General features: G+C 34.4%; 2 protein-coding genes across 2 annotated transcripts; one reads left to right on the top strand and one right to left on the bottom strand.

Annotated features, from left to right (window-relative positions):
- The first annotated feature begins 308 nt into the window (after positions 1-308).
- Positions 309-2,517, top strand: med9 (mediator complex subunit 9). The gene is made up of 2 exons (XM_002667433.7): positions 309-405; positions 2,110-2,517. Exons 1-2 carry the CDS (start codon positions 329-331, stop codon positions 2,327-2,329), a joined length of 297 nt encoding a protein of 98 aa, XP_002667479.1. The 5' UTR covers positions 309-328; the 3' UTR covers positions 2,330-2,517.
- Positions 2,518-6,661: 4,144 nt separating this feature from the next.
- Positions 6,662-8,264, bottom strand: rasd1 (RAS, dexamethasone-induced 1). Its single transcript, NM_200532.1, is given in 2 exon segments — positions 6,662-7,663; positions 7,958-8,264. Coding segments are annotated over 2 exon segments (798 nt in total). The 5' UTR covers positions 8,229-8,264; the 3' UTR covers positions 6,662-7,136.
- Positions 8,265-17,349: the final 9,085 nt, after the last annotated feature.

Genomic DNA, 17,349 nt, shown 5'->3' with positions numbered 1-17,349 from the left:
TATTCTGTTGTGTTCGTCGTGAGAAAAATAACAAATGACATAGACATACAAATATGACATAGCCATACATAAATACATACACTTAGCTATAGATGACAAACAAATCAATATTAATCTTACATTTCGATGTAAAGTCCGATAAGATAAGCCAGATAAGTCAAACCAAGACACTTTAACATTTGGGGCATTTGATGATGAGTCGATTTAATACTTGAGTTACAAAAGACACCGAAATTTAGATATAAATATTATTAATACACTTCTATCGTGACGTCGTTAATATAGTGACGCAGACGCGCGTTGATGACGTGAGGTTCTCCGTGAAAACATGGCGGCTGCCGTACCGGTGGTGGAGGAGGCTGAAGATTATTCCTTTTTGCCAATTATTCACGACGTCATAAAATGGTGAGAACTTAATATTTGTTTATCTCATGCCTGATTCCAATGCATGCGTACATCAAGACGCCGATTTAAGCAAATATACGGATATTTCAGAGTCTCGTCAGTGGTCGCATTGGATATATGTAAACAACAGCTGATTCGCTCGGGGACGAAAGCAACAAAGCGAATTTGAGTCATGAAAACATTTGATTTCTAACATATATACGCACATTCAGCATGTAATGTCACGATATCACGCGATTTAATCGCTTTTACAGCCGTCAGGTAACGTTAACGTTATAATGCAGAAAGTAAATCACTGTAGGGGTAACTTAACATTACCTTTCCTGTCACAAGTTGTGTTTTTATGTCACAGTTATGATGTATATACAGGTTATTTAATGCTAAAACACGTTTAAGATTGGCGTAAGATTGGTTTTATATACAGAAATTCTCCATAATTTAATTTCAGAAAAGTATTCTTTGCAAATTGTAAACAGTGAAATCATATTAGCAGCCAGTGACTATCAAACATTGTTCACAGTCAGTTAAATAGTGCTAATGTTGTTTTACTTAAGCCAGAATATTCAAAGTACCATGGTAAACAATAAAGGATGCATGTCACTGAACCAATGTGCGAATATAAAACCAGCTTCACCTCAATGTGCAGCTAGTTAACATTACAATGCATTAAGTAAATCATTGTAGTAATGTTACTTTTTCTGTTACAAGTTGTGTGTTTCTTTTCAAGTGCCACTGTAATGAAACATATACGTTATAACACTTTCATTAGATGTGGCTAAGGTTGGTTTCATATTCAGACATTCTCCCTAATAATACAAGTTTTGTTTGCAAATTGTAAACGGTGAAATCATATCAGCACCCAATGACTATCAAAGTACAACATTGTTCACAGTCAGTCAATTAGTTCTAATGTTGCTTTTAAGTAATACTCACATGCCGTTTGAGAGCGAACATTCCACAGGTGTCAGACGCTGGCTGCAGCTCTGCTCAGTTTAGCTTTACCCCTAATTAAACACACCTGACCTGATTAATTATGTGCTTCAGGCTTTTTTGAAACCTGCAGGTAAGTGTGTTGGAACTTAACTGTGCAGGGATGCAGAGTTTGACCCCCCTGGAATATTCATAGATGGTGAGTTTGTCCAAAAATGAAGGGAAGTTGATTATAAATCCAACTTTACCGCAATTTTGCCCTGTTTAAATTCATTTTCATGGTAGTTTTGGGTTTATTTACGGTTGTGTATTGCATTATGGGATGTTGACCTCTGCTCTGTGGACTTTTGATGTTGAAAATTCAACTCTACAATTTAACAACGTGACTTTAGTTGACATTTTAGTAGTTTGAAATAATGCATAAGAAATAATATGTAGAGAAATAAGTCTGTAAAATAGCAGAAAATGTGCTGCAGTTTATTACAAGGTGTTTGTACCGTAATATACAACACCAACACAGACTATATTGGGCTGCAAACTAATAAAAGAGTTCATGATAGTCACTTTTTACAACTTTTCAAGGTTAAAAATTGTTTGAAGAAAGATTAAGATCCCTAATGCAATTCAAAAGCAGAAATAAATTAGGAAAATAAAAAAAAAACTAATCGCAAAATAATCAAAACTGCTCATTTTTCAAATCTTTTTTAGTGTATGCAGCCCTACTTTAGCCCCGCTCTCATTAACAGCCAATCTGTTGTGTTCACCTGTTCACAGCATGGATAAAGACAGTCCAGACGTCCATCAGGAGCTCAACAAGCTGAAGACGAAGATCCAGGAGGCCCGCGAGCAGATCTCCAGCATGCCAGGCATCGACATGAGTCCAGCGGTGCAGGAGAGCAAACTGCAAACGCTCCGAGAACAGGTCCAGACCAAGAACCAGCTCCTGCAGAAATACAAGAGCCTGTGCATGTTTGACATCCCTAAACCATCCTGATGTCCAGCATGAACCGGCAGAGTTTAATGTCATGACACTCTCTCACCAACGGGGGCGACACTCACTCACTCACATCTGCTGCATGGATTTGTTTTGTACATATCATTTGCTTTTTCTTTGGACAGTATTCAAATCAGTGTGTGCTTTTTGTATACTTTACATTTGTGCATTAAATTTATAAAACCACATATTTGATAAAAGTTCAGTTGCATTTAACACATGAAAAAAAATACTAGTGTTTTTGAAGCATACTACACTGTCAGAAATAATCTGTCAATGTGGCATTTTTGTCTCTAAAGGTACATATTAATAACTAAAAAGTGCAAATGTGCATCTTAAAGATACAAAAGTAAACCTTTTTTGTAAATATCATTCACTTTTACTTTGGACATCACATTCGGACTTTTGCTTTGTGCATTAAATTAATTAAAGCACCTTTTAAATAGAGGTTGTTAGTTGCATTTTCATAGTGTTTTTCAGGCATACTTAGTCAAATGTATTATACCAGTGGTTCCCAACCTTTTTTTTTTTGTCTGAGACCCCCTATTCCATACAAGCTGAAGCTGATTGGTCAATTCTTGTCACATGACTTGTGGTGCGCTCATGGCTGGGGGTTCATTGGTGCGACCCTAATGTATTATACTATACATATTATTGTATTCACAGCACTTACTGAACGCTACAGCATACTTTGGTATTAACTAAAGTAAACTAATAAGCTCCTATAAATAATGTAGCACACTTTAGTTTTTATTTCAGTAAGCTGTGGTGTATTACAGTATAATATAAGCTATGGTTGAAGAAAACTACAGCATTGGGTCAATTGTTTTTAGTATTACTGTAGTTGTGGTGTAAACAGCAACAGTAGAAATACCACAACAGATTAATTGAATTATTTTAGGCAAGTTTATTTTCAAGTACATTGCATACACTGGTAATTCAAAGTGCTTTACATAAACAAGTATAATAATTTATAATAAAATAAAAACAACAAAGAATACAAATGATTAAAACCCTATTTTGCCATACACTCTCAAAAAAAAAAAGGTGCATATTTGAACTCAAAGAGTCCACAGTGGTATCTCAAAGGTGTATATTAGTACCCAAATGTACCTAAGAAGTACCGTTATGGACCCTTTAGGTACAAATATGCACCTTCTGCCCCAGTACCTTTATTTCTGAGAGTGTACTATGGTGCATAACACACTAAAGTACTTACTATAAATAGTTTGTATTACTGTAGTTGTGGTGTTAACATAGCAACTATAGAAATCCCATAGCAGATTAACTCAATTATTTTAGGCAAGGCAGGTTTATTCATATAGAACCTTTCATACACAATGGTAATTCAAAGTGCTTTACATAAGTATAATAATCAGCCTGATTTCACGAGGAAACATAAGTTCTTTACGTTTTGTCAGTTTAGTGGCGAATTCGTACGACAATGTATGATTTTAAAGGAGGTGTGGCACCAAACCCCACCCCTAACCCCAACCGTCATTGGGTGATAAGCAAATCGTGCTAAATTGTACGAATTAGATCGTACGAATTCTTACGAATGAGCCACTAAATCAACAAGTTATAAAATTGCTGTGTGATTGTGTTGTAATAATAGAAGTAAAACTAAATAAAAACAACAAAGAATACAAATGATTAAAACCCTATTTACTATAGTATGGTGCATAACACACTAAAGTACTTACTATAAATTGCTGTAGTATTTTTTTTTTGGGGGGGGGGGGTGAACTGAAGCAATATCTGGTCATTTTTAAACTGCACGAGTGAGTTTAAATACAAGAGGATTTGCTTAATGTCAAAGAAAAGACGAGGGTTAATTTGGAATATTTATTTAGGGTTTCAGCTGATGCCTAACATGTATTTTAATGTACACAGACTGGAGCTTAATTCCAAGCAATATTAGTGGATCATTTTCTTGGCATCAGGTTGTGTGCACAACAATCGTAGTTCTTGTTATACATTTTGGAATATTCATGCGTAATAGTTTGAGAGAAGGTGTTATTGCAGAGCTGAAGCATTAGTATGATGTATTTGTTTTGCTTTAGATGTATTTTATTCTGTTAAGCAACTATATAGTGTTCTCATTAAGAGTTTAAGTAATTTTCAACTAACCTAAAAAAGTGTGTGCGCAAACAAAAGGCAATTTGTGCGTCCTATATTGTCAGATTTAAAACGTAAGTAGAATATTTACACTTGAAAGTAAACTGGTTTAAGAGACAATAAGAGGTTTTATTTTAATGCCGTAATGGGAAAAAAAAAATTGTGTTTATACAAATATTTGCTTAGTATATGCAAGGATATACCTGTAGTATTGTTGGTATATATACCTTGATTTAGTTGGAAGCTTGCAGATGGATGTTAAACAGATGTAAACCATCTTTTAGAGAAAATATTGGGCCTTCATCTTTCAAGACATATGATGAATTACTATCTTGTGGTAAATTAAATGACTGTATGTGTGCAGATACACTTTCTGTTAGCTTTTTCAGCACACAGTTGCAATCAGAATTATTCGCCCCTCTTTGTATTTTTTTTTTCTTGTTTAAATATTTCCAAAATGATGTTTAACAGAGCAAGGAAATGTTCACAGTATGTCTGATAATATTTGTTCTTCTGGAGAAAGTCTTATTTGTTTTATTTCGGCTAGAATCAAAGCAGTTTTTAATTTTTTTAAAAACCATTTTAATGTCAAAATTATTAACCCCTTTAAGCTATACATTTTGTAGCTCTACAGAACAAACCATCATACAATAACTTGCCTAATTACCCTAACCTGCCTAGTTAACCTAATTACCCTAGTGAAGCCTTTAAATGTCACTTTAAGCTGTATAGAAGTGTCTTGAAGAATATCTAGTCTAATATTATTTACTGTCATCATGACAAAGATAAAATAAATCAGTTATTAGAGATGAGTTATAAACACTGTTATGATTGGAAATGTGCTGACAAAATCTCTCCGTTTAACAGAAATCGGGAAAAAAATAAACGGGGGCTATTTATTCTGATTGCAACTGTATATGGAATATTTTTTGCTTAACTTCACTAAAATAATATTATTTCATATATTTTGCATTATATTTTCTGTTATTATAAGCCTAATAATGATATTATTATACAATATATCACCTAAAACAACTAAAATGTCAATGTACTTTTGTTTAACCGCCCAATTAAATTATTAACATCAAAAGTCGACAGAGCAGAATGTAATTCATATTTACTGTTAATTAACTGATATTGATTTAGTGTTTCAAATTACGTTTTTAAGTTAAAGTTTTGCCATGCCATTATAGATAAACACTGTTTTGCATTTAGGATGACTGAAGTTTTAAAGCAAATAAATTAAATATTTTAATTTGCACGAACCTGCATTTTTAATATGCTCGAAGCATGCTACACTCTCAGAAATAAAGGTACGCAATCTGTCACTGGGGTGCTACACATTTGTAAAGGGTCCATATTGTTACCTCAAAAGTATATATTAGTACCTAAAAAATTGTACAGGAACGCTTTTATACCTTTAAGGTACTAATATGTACCCTTGAGGTATTAATATGGACCTTTTAGGATCAAAATTGTACCTTTTGAAAAGATACCACCCCAGTGACAGCTTGCGTACATTTATTTCTGAGTGCACTGTAAACCCAAGTGCTCGAAATAATTAAATTGATTGAGTAGTACAAACTCAATTTTCTAAAACAGTTATACTAACTTAAATAGTTTGAGTTTGTGTGACTTTTTATAGGTTTTGAGTAAATTAAACTTATTAGTTTTGATTAACTGGAACAACTTGCTCTTAAGTTAGTACCACTTAGGAGTATAATTTTACTTGTTAATGTCAATGTCAACTTAAAACAAAAAACAAAAACAAATATACTGATAAATATTAAGTGGATTCAACTTGAAAGTGGTTCTTTATGTACTTATTTTTTTGAGTAATGTAAAGTAACTTAATGCTATGAGAATGGGTAAGCAAAATTTTAAGTTACTATAACTTAAAATATTTAAGTTGATTTCATAACAAGTTTTAATTTAACTGTAATTAAAAGGTTTAAGTAGCATGTAATCAAATTATTTAAGTTTTGAAAACTTTTTTTTTTTAAGTTCATGAACTTAAAAATTTTAAGGCAACAAGTTACATACTTTTTTTTGGGTTCTGCTTACTTATTTGGGTTTACAGTGTAGATACACAATGCGTTTTTCTGGAGTTAAGTTTGTGCAAAACATACAAAAGAAAACAAAAACCCAAAGGTATTTTCAGATATCTTCTGTTCACAAACACACTGCAAAAGTAAGGAGGAAGCGTGCATATTCTTGACAAATGTTTTTTTTTATTTCTCTTTTACCAAGAGTTAAATTCAACAGTGACATAGAAGAATAAATATACATTCATCAACAATATAAAATTGTTCTGCATTTAAAACATTCAAGTTGATTTACTCAAATAAAAATGTAAACAGCTGACATGTCAACTCCCGTTCTCCGCTTCAGCACTCAAAAAGGCAGATGTTTTAACAAAGCACATTTTTAAGCATGGAGTCGATAACTCTTATAAGCCACAGTATTATCATCATCACAGAGGCGCCTCTGGCTGAACAGAACAAAGTGTGTATTATTCTGTACAGGAGATCTCGCAAGCATAACATGCGCTTTTCCACGAGGCTGAGAGCTCAAGCCGATGACTGTTTCTTCAGGACGCGTTGGATCCTGTTGGAGTCACCGCAATACAGGCACCGCAAGTGTACCGTGTGCATCTATACTGACCGCAAGGGGCTTCAGATGGCTCACTCTAGCTGATAATACACCTTTCTTTATCCTTAGTCTGTCCACCTCCTATCGCTTTTTCTTTGATGTACATTAAGTCACTGTGCACGCTCGGGCGGCGCGCGAAAGGCGCGACAATGCCGTACGCGTCGCCGTCTTTCACCTTCTTGTTCTTCAGCGACTTTTTATGCAGGATGTCACAGTACTGCACGGACACCTTGCGATGGAGATCAGGGCTCATCTCATTGGGCAGTTTGGCGAGCGTAAAGAGTCTCTGGAACATCTGATCCACGTTCGTGTTCCTTTTAGCGGAGATCTCGAAGTACGCGCATTGCTCGTCTCCGGCGATCAGCTGCTCGATCTCGTCGCGCTGAACTTCTCGGTAAAACTCGCGGTCGCCCTTGTTCCCGCAGATCACCAGAGGCACGTCCACGTTCTCTTTGGTCTTGTTTTTAAGGCAGGATTTGGTCTCGTAGATCTGCTGCTTCAGACGCTGCACCTCGTGGAAGGACTCGCGGTTGTCCAAACTGAACACCAGGATAAACACATCACCTGTAGGGGAGAATCATTTAAGAGCATGGTTAGAAATCTTGCATCCAGTCAGTGTTTGATGTGTTTATTATCAATGCATGTATAAATATGGAGAGTTTCAGATGCAAAATTTTACAAGTGCATTATTTATTTCTTAAATGAGACTATCATATGTTTACGTCCAGCTTTTGCGCTTTAAACGCAATGGAAAAAGCGTATTATTTTTGCTTAAACCAAAAATCACTGAAGAAAAGTGCAGATGACACCTCTTTTATTGCATCTAAACTCCCCTTAAATGTATGAAACTATATTTACCGGTCAGAATGGACAGTCTCCGCATAGCTGGGAATGGATGGTTCCCTGAAGTATCCAAAATATCCAGCTGATACACATCTCCTTTAATGCTGTAGAGTTTCCTATGAAAGTCCTCAATGGTCGGCGTGTACTGCTCCTCAAAGCGGCCGTTCAGAAAGCGCGACACGATCGCCGTCTTCCCGACTTTGGTGGACCCGAGGATCACCATCCGGTAGCAGTTTTTCGCCGGGATGTCAAACTCGTTTTCCGACGGACTCATTTTCTTGATCATGGTTTGTTTGGGTGTGTGTGTGTTGTTGGGTGAATGATAAAGCTGGTGGCTTCGGAGCCTCTGAAGGTTTTGGGGATGGACAGCGGCTATTTAAAGGCGAGCGCGCTCCTCCTCCTCCTCCTGCGTCAGATTGAGTGGATCAGCGCGCGCGCGCGGGGTTTGTGCTTTCTGGTGCAGTTAATACCAGGAAAGTGTACTGAGAGGACACGTACTTTCACGTCGTGTATCAGATTCCCTACTGTACATTATTTTAAGAAAACAACCTGTCGAGATATACTGGAAAGTGTTGCACTGTAAAACAAAGAATTAAGGCGTATAAACAGATTTTTGGAATATATATATATATATATATATATATATATATATATATATATATATATATATATATATATATATATATATATATATAGATAGATAGATAGATAGATAGATAGATAGATAGATAGATAGATAGATAGATAGATAAACTAATGTAGGATAATATATATATAAAAAAATAGATAGACTAATGTAGGATTTTAAAATGTTTTAAAATAAGCTTCTCCTGCTCACCAAGGCACATTTATTTAATCAAAAATACAGTAAACAAAATTGTAAAATCGTGAAATGTTTTTTGCACTATAAAACAACTGTTTTAAAGTAGTTTATAATTTAATTAAAAATTGTATTCCAGCGATTTTATACATAATTTTTCAGCTTCAGTACTCCAGTAGTCAGTAGTTCAGTAGTCTTCAGAGTCACATGATCCTTCAGAAATCACTTTGATATTAATAATTATTATTGTTATTTTTAATATTATTATTATTTATTAATTAATATTAAATTTATTATTTAATATTATTTATTATTATTAAAACTAAATAGGATAAGAAAGCAGTTATTAAAATGTTTGATAAATATTTAACAATTTTTCTACATTTAATAAATGCTGCCTTGATGAACAGAATTACTTAAAAAAAACATGAAAGAAACTGACTCCAAATTTTGACCGATAGTGTACATATATATATATATATATAAGCCAAAAAGTTAAGGTAACTCAAACAGTTATAGGAAACCGATTGCAACAAACCATTTAAGTTCAAAAACGAATCCTAAGCACTGTGAACTTGAGCGAATAAAGCAATTTGAGCCCAGTAAATCCCAATAAATGAAGAGAACTCAAACCAACTGAGTACTGTCAAACCCAATAAGTTAAGGCAACTCAAACTGTTTGAGTAAACCGATCGCTACAAACCATTTGAGGTAAGAAATCAATCTACATGAGTACTGTGAACTTACTCCATTTAAGTTAAAGTAATGAGGTATTTAATTAACTCATTAACATCAACACTGAGTTCAAAACTCTTTTCAAATAAGTAGAGTTAACTTTCAGCCAATTTTGAGTTAATTGCACTGATTTCATTTGATAAAGTTGAATGTTGGGTTTACAGTGTGTGCGTGTGTGTGTATAGATGCTGTTTGTTCAAACTATGTATTTAAAATAAGCTAAAAGTCTTGAGATTTTTAGGGATAACAAAATTTTTTTTTACATTCAATTAACTTAAATTTATAAAAACTTACTGAAAAAAATGATTCAGAGATGATTCCTTGGATTCACTAGTTTTTTTTTTTTACGTTAAGTGGTTGTAAACTATTTATTTGGGCTGAATTTAAACAAAAAATTAAGTTGAACAGCACTAAATTAGGTTTGTTTGTTTTAATTCAACACAAATAAATTGTTTGCAACAGCTTTGCAGAGATTAAAGTGTAATAAGCCAACTTAATTTATTCATGTTCTCTCAACACATATCGATTGTGTGGAACTCAGCATTCTCTACAGTGTACACTCAGAAATGACTTTTGCTGCTTATTCAAACTACTTAATCAAAATGAGCTGAATTAATACAATTCTTGAATCTTTTGGGGGGACAACTTAATTGTTTTATGTCCAACCAACTTAATTTTATTTTTAAGTTGGTGTTCAACATGAATGAAGCGTTGAGCACAACATTTCTTATAGTGTACGCTATGCAAGAAATAAAATGTATGTGTTATTCGTCGATTGTTTGTGTAATCTTAATCTGCATGTTAAAGTTGGCCTATTTTGCACTTAAGGATTATGCATTCATTATTTTTAAAGGTATACACTGTACAAAAAATCCAAGTTGCCCTACATTTTTAAGCTGAATCAAAATAATGTCACGAGTCTATTGAACTTATATGTTAAACTGACTTAAAACAGCTTTAAAAATAAGTTAGGACATGGTTTACTTAGTTTAATGAGTTATAATGGCCTAAAACATATGCTGTCATGACTAATTGATCATATACATTTTACAGTGAGACTATTTTCCACACTTAAATAAATATTCTGTTATCATTCTCTCCCTTCACCTGTTGCAAAACTGTTTGACAAAGACATTTCAAAGAATGTTTGAAACAATTGACTACTAGATAAGTGTTTATTTCCAATTATGGAAGTCAATGGCTTCCTCTAGATATCATATTTTGTGTTTAACAGAAGAAAAAAAGGGTTATAATCACTTGAGAGTGACTGAAATGTCATTTTAGGGTGGACTGTCCCTTTAAGAAAAACATGACTCTTCCTAATTCACAGAATACTCAGCATGAGCCTATATAGGTTTCATTTTATTGCTTGGTTATGTACACACACACACTGTTTAATGCTAATATTTAGTCTGCATGTAATGTTATTGTTGTCCACACATAAGAGACTTATTTTGATTATTTATTATTACTACATTTCACAGTAGCAAGATGCTGAAATGTAGGACAGCAGGATCAATATCGCTGTTTTCTAAATTCCTGCCATGCTCTTTAACCTGTGTGAACTAATTGAAGGCTTTAAAGTGCAGTGTAATGATGGCGTTAATGTTGTACTTCTTCTGCTTAATGTTAATGTTTACACGCGGGAACGGAAAGAGACGCGCCGTTATTAGTCGTTAGTGTTTAACAGCTCCTGAATTGATAACTGGAATGGATTTGATCCGGGTGTGTGATTCAGGAGAAAACAAAAATATCCTAAATGAGTTCACCGTGCTCCAGTGGATGTTGTGCGTGTGTTTTCTAAAGCAGAAGCGCGCGACCGCAGAGCTCCACACAGCGGCGCAAGTGTTGACCTTTTATACCAGCGCGCGCGCGCTCCAGAATGCTGCACTCTGATTGGCTGACGGACAGACGTTTTGAATATTCAAATTCCTGATCTTATTGTGATTGTGCATGTTAGATATTTTAAAGAGTCTTTCACAGCATAGTGCTGTATAATGCGCGGCAAAAACCTTGTAGTTAAACTGACAGTACATTTGCTGTTATTTTACAGACTTATTTCTCTAGATATTATTTCTTATATTATTTTAAACGACTAAAACGTTAATAAAAGTCACTTTGTTATGTAAAACATAGGAGACATAGGCATATAAGTCAAAATAAATACACTAAAATGTGTTTCTTACTTGCCCAAATATTTAAACCAAGAAGTGTTTAAGTAAACACAAATTTAATATCTTGTTTTGAGAAATAATAAGTCAAAATTAAGCTTGTTTTATCCTAAAATAATCTGGCAATGGTGTATTAACAATAGTGGATATTTTACTTATCCCATCAGCAGACTATTTAGCTTTTTTTTAAAGGAAAAACTCATTAATTTTGACTTATTTATCAAAATAAAAAATAATTTTTTACTTTGAAAATGCTTTCCATTTTAGGAGTCTTTAGATATTTTGGACTGGACTCGGGACAAAATCTCCAAACAAGAAATGCATTTGTTTCTCAATGTATAGCTCATCTTCTGCATTATTCTTAATCAATAAAAACACTCTAATTTATACTGAAGAGCTTCATTTCTCAGCATTGAGGTCGATTTCTGTGTAGTATTTTTGGATTTGAAGTTATTTTAGGCTTCTGTTTTTACCATGTGCGCTCTGTCACGCACGTGCACAACCTCTAAAAACAACCACACCTTAATAAAGACATGAACTGTTTACAAGCAAGACTCTGAAGGTTCACAGACAGTTCATACAAACGGATGAAAACATAAATATACAGACCTACTAAGAGGTGTTATACGCAGAATATTAGACAGAATTACTGAAAATAATGAAGGTTGAACACAAGTATAGACATAAACAAATTGTTCTAGATTTCTACAATTTTAGGGAATTATTAATGATGCAGCAAAATAAAAATATTCTGGGCTAAAGCTGATGGATGGATGGAGAGAATAGCTTGCTGGATGGATGGATGGATAGATAGAAAGAAGAATGGATGGAATAGCAAGCTCGTTGGATGGACGAATAGATAGATAGATAGATAGATAGATAGATAGATAGATAGATAGATAGATAGTTCGTTGGATGGATGGATAGAATAGCTAGCTGGATGAATGAATGGATGGATATAGATGGATGGATGGATAGATAGATAGATGGATGGATAGATAGATGGATGGATGGATGGATAGATGGATAGATGTATAGAATGATAGATGGATGGATGGATAGATAGATGGATAGAATAATGGATGGCTGGACGGATGGATAGATGGATAGAATGATGGATGGATGGATGGATAGATAGACAGATGGATAGAATGATGGATGGATGAATGGATTTATAGATAGAATGATAGATGGATGGATGGATAGATAGATGGATAGAATGATGGATGGATGGATAGACGGATAAATGGATATATAGATAGAATGATAGATGGATGGATAGACAGATGTATAGAATGAAAGATGGATGGATGGATGGATAGACAGATAGATGGATAGAATGATGGATGGATAAAGTAGATGTATAGGATGGATAGATGGATAGAATGATAGATGGATAGATAGATAAATGGATAGAATGATGGATGGATAGATAGATAGATGGATAGATAGATAGATAGATAGATAGATAGATAGATAGATAGATAGATAGATAGATAGATAGATAGATAGATAGATAGATAGATAGATAGATAGATAGATAAATAGATAGATAGATAGAATGATAGATGGATGGATGAATGGATGGATAGATAGATGGATAGATGGATGGATAGATGGATAGAATGATGGATGGATGGATGGATGAATGGATGGATAGATAGATGGATAGAATGATGGATGGATGGATGGATGGATAGATGGATAGAATGATGGATGGATGGATGGATGGATGGATAGATGGATAGAATGATGGATGGATAGAATGATGGATGGATGGATGAACAGATGGATAGATGTATAGAATGATGGATGGATAGATAGATAGATAGATAGATTCAGTATCTATTGGGTATTATATATAAATACTATACTATAAATCATGTATAACTGGACAGAAATGTCATCAGTAGCTCAGAGAATAAAACAAAAATGACATTTTACTCAATAATCATAAATCCAAGATAACCGATATGAATAAAGAGCAACTCAAGACTACAATCCACCCTGAAATATCTCAGGCCACTCATCATATTACGTGTTATTAAATGAAATGGGTCAAGCGCATAATGCCGGCGATATTAACAAATGCACCGTAATCGAGTTTCCAGTGACTCTCTCCAAGAATTTAACCTGTCAGGAGCTCTCGAGGTATAATGAATAATGAATAATTATTATTAATAATGAATAATGATGATTAGCTGAGTCCCGCAATTAAAGTTAATCTTGCATAATCAAACCCGAAGCCTTAATGACCCAGAGAGCTCTGCTTGTTTGCGTATGCATGCACTGTATGTCTGCCGGCGGTGTCATTTAATACATAGGAGTTCATTAAAGGACGCGGGTCACTGAAGTCATGAAATAGAGCTCATCTAAATAAACATCCAAAACAAAAACAAGCTGAAGACAAACTGGAAAACGGCAGATATCAGAGACAGCTATCAACTATATATATATATATATTACGTATATTAAGTATTGGATTACCTGTACTGATTTCTGGAGAAGGATGAGAAAAGAGGTGAACTGTAATCACTGAAGTATAATGATCGTGGGTCTTAAGGTTATTTTAACAATATCCGCTTGCAGATATAATGTAAAGACAAACTCATTTATTTTCTTACAAAAGGAACGGAGTGACGTATAGTGTTGCTATACGAATAAATCTGTGTGCATTATTTAAAGTTGGATTATTTAAGAGAATATTTCTCAGATCATGCTGTACATTTCATTTATTTGTAGCTATTTATATAACTATTCACAATTAATCACATTTCATTTTTAAATACACTCACTGGCCACTTTATTAGGTACACCTATCTAATGCAAATTTCTAATCAGCCAATCACATGGCAGCAGCTCAGTGCATTTCGGCATGTAGACATGGTCAAGACGATCTGCTGCAGTTCAAAGCGAGCATCAGAATGGGGAAGAAAGGGGATTTAAGAGACTTTGAACGTGGCATGGTTGTTGCTGCCAGACGGGCTGCTCTGAGTATTTCAGAAACTGCTGATCTACTGCGATTTTCACGCACAACCATCTCTAGGGTTTACAGAGAATGCTTCGACAAAGAGGAAATATCCAGTGAGCGGCAGTTCTGTGGGCGCAAATGCCTTGTTGATCCCAGAGGTCAGAGGAGAATGGCCAGACTGGTTCCAGCTGATAGAAAGGCAACAGCAACTCAAATAAGCACTCGTTACAACCGAGCTCTGCAGAAGAGCATCTCTGAACACACAACACGTCCAACCTTGAGGCGGATGGGCTACAGCAGCAGAAGAGCACACCGGGTGCCGCTCCTGTCAGCTAAGAACAGGAAACTGAGGCTACAATTCACACAGGCTCACCAAAACTGGACAATAGAAGATTGGAGAAACGTTGCTGCTCTGATGAGTCTCCATTTCTGCTGACACATTCAGATGCTCGGCTCACAATTTGGCATGAAAGCATGGATCATCCTGCCTTGTGTCAGCGGTTCAGGCTGGTGGTGGTGGTGTAATGGTGTGGGGGAGATTTTCTTTGGGTCCATTAGTACCAATTGAGCATCAACGCCACAGCCTACCTGAGTATTGCTGCTGACCATGTCCATCCCTTTATGAGCACAGTGTCTCCATCTTCTGATGGCTACTTCCAGCAGGATAACGCAGCATGTCATAAAGCTCAATCATCTCAGACTGGTTTCTTGAACATGACGATGAGTTCACTGTACTCAAATGGCCTCCACAGTCACCAGAGCTCAATCCAATAGAGCAGCTTTGGGATGTGGTGGAACGGGAGATTGGCATCATGAATGTGTAGCCGACAAATCTGCAGCAACTGTGTGATGCTATCATGGAGCAAAATCTCTGAGGAATATTTCCAGTAGCTTGTTGAATCTCTGCCACGAAGGATTAAGTACCAACTCAGTACTAGTAAGGTGTACCTAATAAAGTGGCCGGTTGGTGTATGTATGTGTAATATACATCACGATTCTTTTTTTTTTTGACAGCACTACTTTATTTTAACTTTATAAAAGGCTTTATCTTGTAAAATTTGGCCATTTGAACTCTTTTTTTTTTTTTTTTTTTAACCTAACGAGTGAAATACGGCTGATCCAGCAGTGTTGTTGGATATTGAGCAGCACAGGAAACTGCTCTGCAGAATCTACATCTGAATAATGACCAGACACACCTCACAGGTCAAACATTACTGAGCAGGACAGAGGAAGAGAATGTGTTCGCAGCATAAATTAAAGCAGGAAATCTGTGTGCGTCTCCAATCCGCTTCATAACAAGAACCTAAAACACACACAATCCAGAGCAGGTTTGGCAGGAAACCTGAGAATAACAACAGTAAATATCAGCGCACGCAAACCGATCCCCTCCTTTCCACTTTATAAAACAAGACATCCTCAAAGTAATTTATCGGCACGCTGCGCAAATAAATGGATTGATTAGTTCATCTTCAAAACACAGTCTAGTCTGGATTGTGCAACGCCGGAATGTGTATTATACTCCTGTAGAGATACAGCCTGACGTCAGAGATGTTCAACACTGTTGATTGGATCTGTTAGAAGACAAAAGATCAGCAAATTTCAGCTAACGAGCTGATGTCCTCTGTCTTAAAAAGCAACCTTTGAGAGTCTGTTTTTACACAACTGAAGAGCGCTGACCAGGTCAAGAGGTCAGGGATTGACTAGTTAAGATGCTGGCCCAGGATTTACATCTTATTATGCTATTTTGGATGTATCCAAATTCTCCATTATGAAGTTGCTTATAAACAATTCTTGCAACACAGGCTGAATTGATTTCAGTGTGAATTGTTTATAATGTAAACTGGTTCCTGGTAGAAGTGTAAACAGAATTATGGAGACGTCATATTTATTGTTTTGGACATGAAAACTCAAGTTTATCAGATGTAAATGTAAAAATAAATCTGTTCTCAGTATATTGACACATTGGGAGAATGCTTTTACCACATAAACACTTTTCTGATTTCTGAGTTGTAGAAGCTGACGAGATAATAATAAAGTATTTAATATTATTATTATAAAAATAATAATACAATAAATTGATCAGATTTATTTATACCTATTTAGATTTATGTTTGTTTTTAATATATTTTCTTGGCTACAATCTGAAATTAAGTGATAAAAAAGTTTAATTTTAAATAAAATTAAATTGTTATTTTAGCTAACAAAATGAAAGTGGATAAATTACCTTAAATTAAAATATATCAGGGTTATTTTAGCAGAACTAAAGTGGTAATTGTTTTTTTTTTAATAAAATAAAATAAAATTCAATTAAAATTCAATTAAAGTTTTTTTTTAGTTAACAAAATTAAAGTGGATAAATTAAATTAAATTAAATTAAAATATCTGGGTTATTTAAGCACAACTAAAGTGGTAAAATAAATTAAACAAAAAATTCAATTAAGGGGTTATTTTAGCAAACCTAAAGTGGTTAAATAAAATAAAATTAAATAAAATTCAATTAAAGGATTGTTTTAGTTAATAAAATTAAATTTATTAAATAAAATAATATTAAATGGTTATTTAAGTTAACAAAACTAAAGTGGATAAATTAAATAAAGTAAAATTAAAATATATTAGGGTTATTTTAGAAAAAATTAAAGTGATTTAATAAATTAAAATAAAATTAAAATTCAATAAAAGTTTTCTTTAGTTTAGTTTTCAAAATTAAAGT

Source organism: Danio rerio, chromosome 12 (genome assembly GCF_049306965.1).
Source record: "Danio rerio strain Tuebingen ecotype United States chromosome 12, GRCz12tu, whole genome shotgun sequence".
NCBI lineage: Eukaryota > Metazoa > Chordata > Actinopteri > Cypriniformes > Danionidae > Danio > Danio rerio.
The sequence above is the reverse complement of the archived record's forward strand: the minus strand, read 5'-3'. Positions and strand labels throughout refer to the sequence as shown.

Bases quoted from the DNA above. Each gene is read 5' to 3' on its own strand.
- med9 (XM_002667433.7), top strand. From the start codon at position 329: ATGGCGGCTGCCGTACCGGTGGTGGAGGAGGCTGAAGATTATTCCTTT. The intron at 406-2,109 runs GTGAGAACTTAA...ACCTGTTCACAG, and splicing joins ATTCACGACGTCATAAAATG to CATGGATAAAGACAGTCCAG.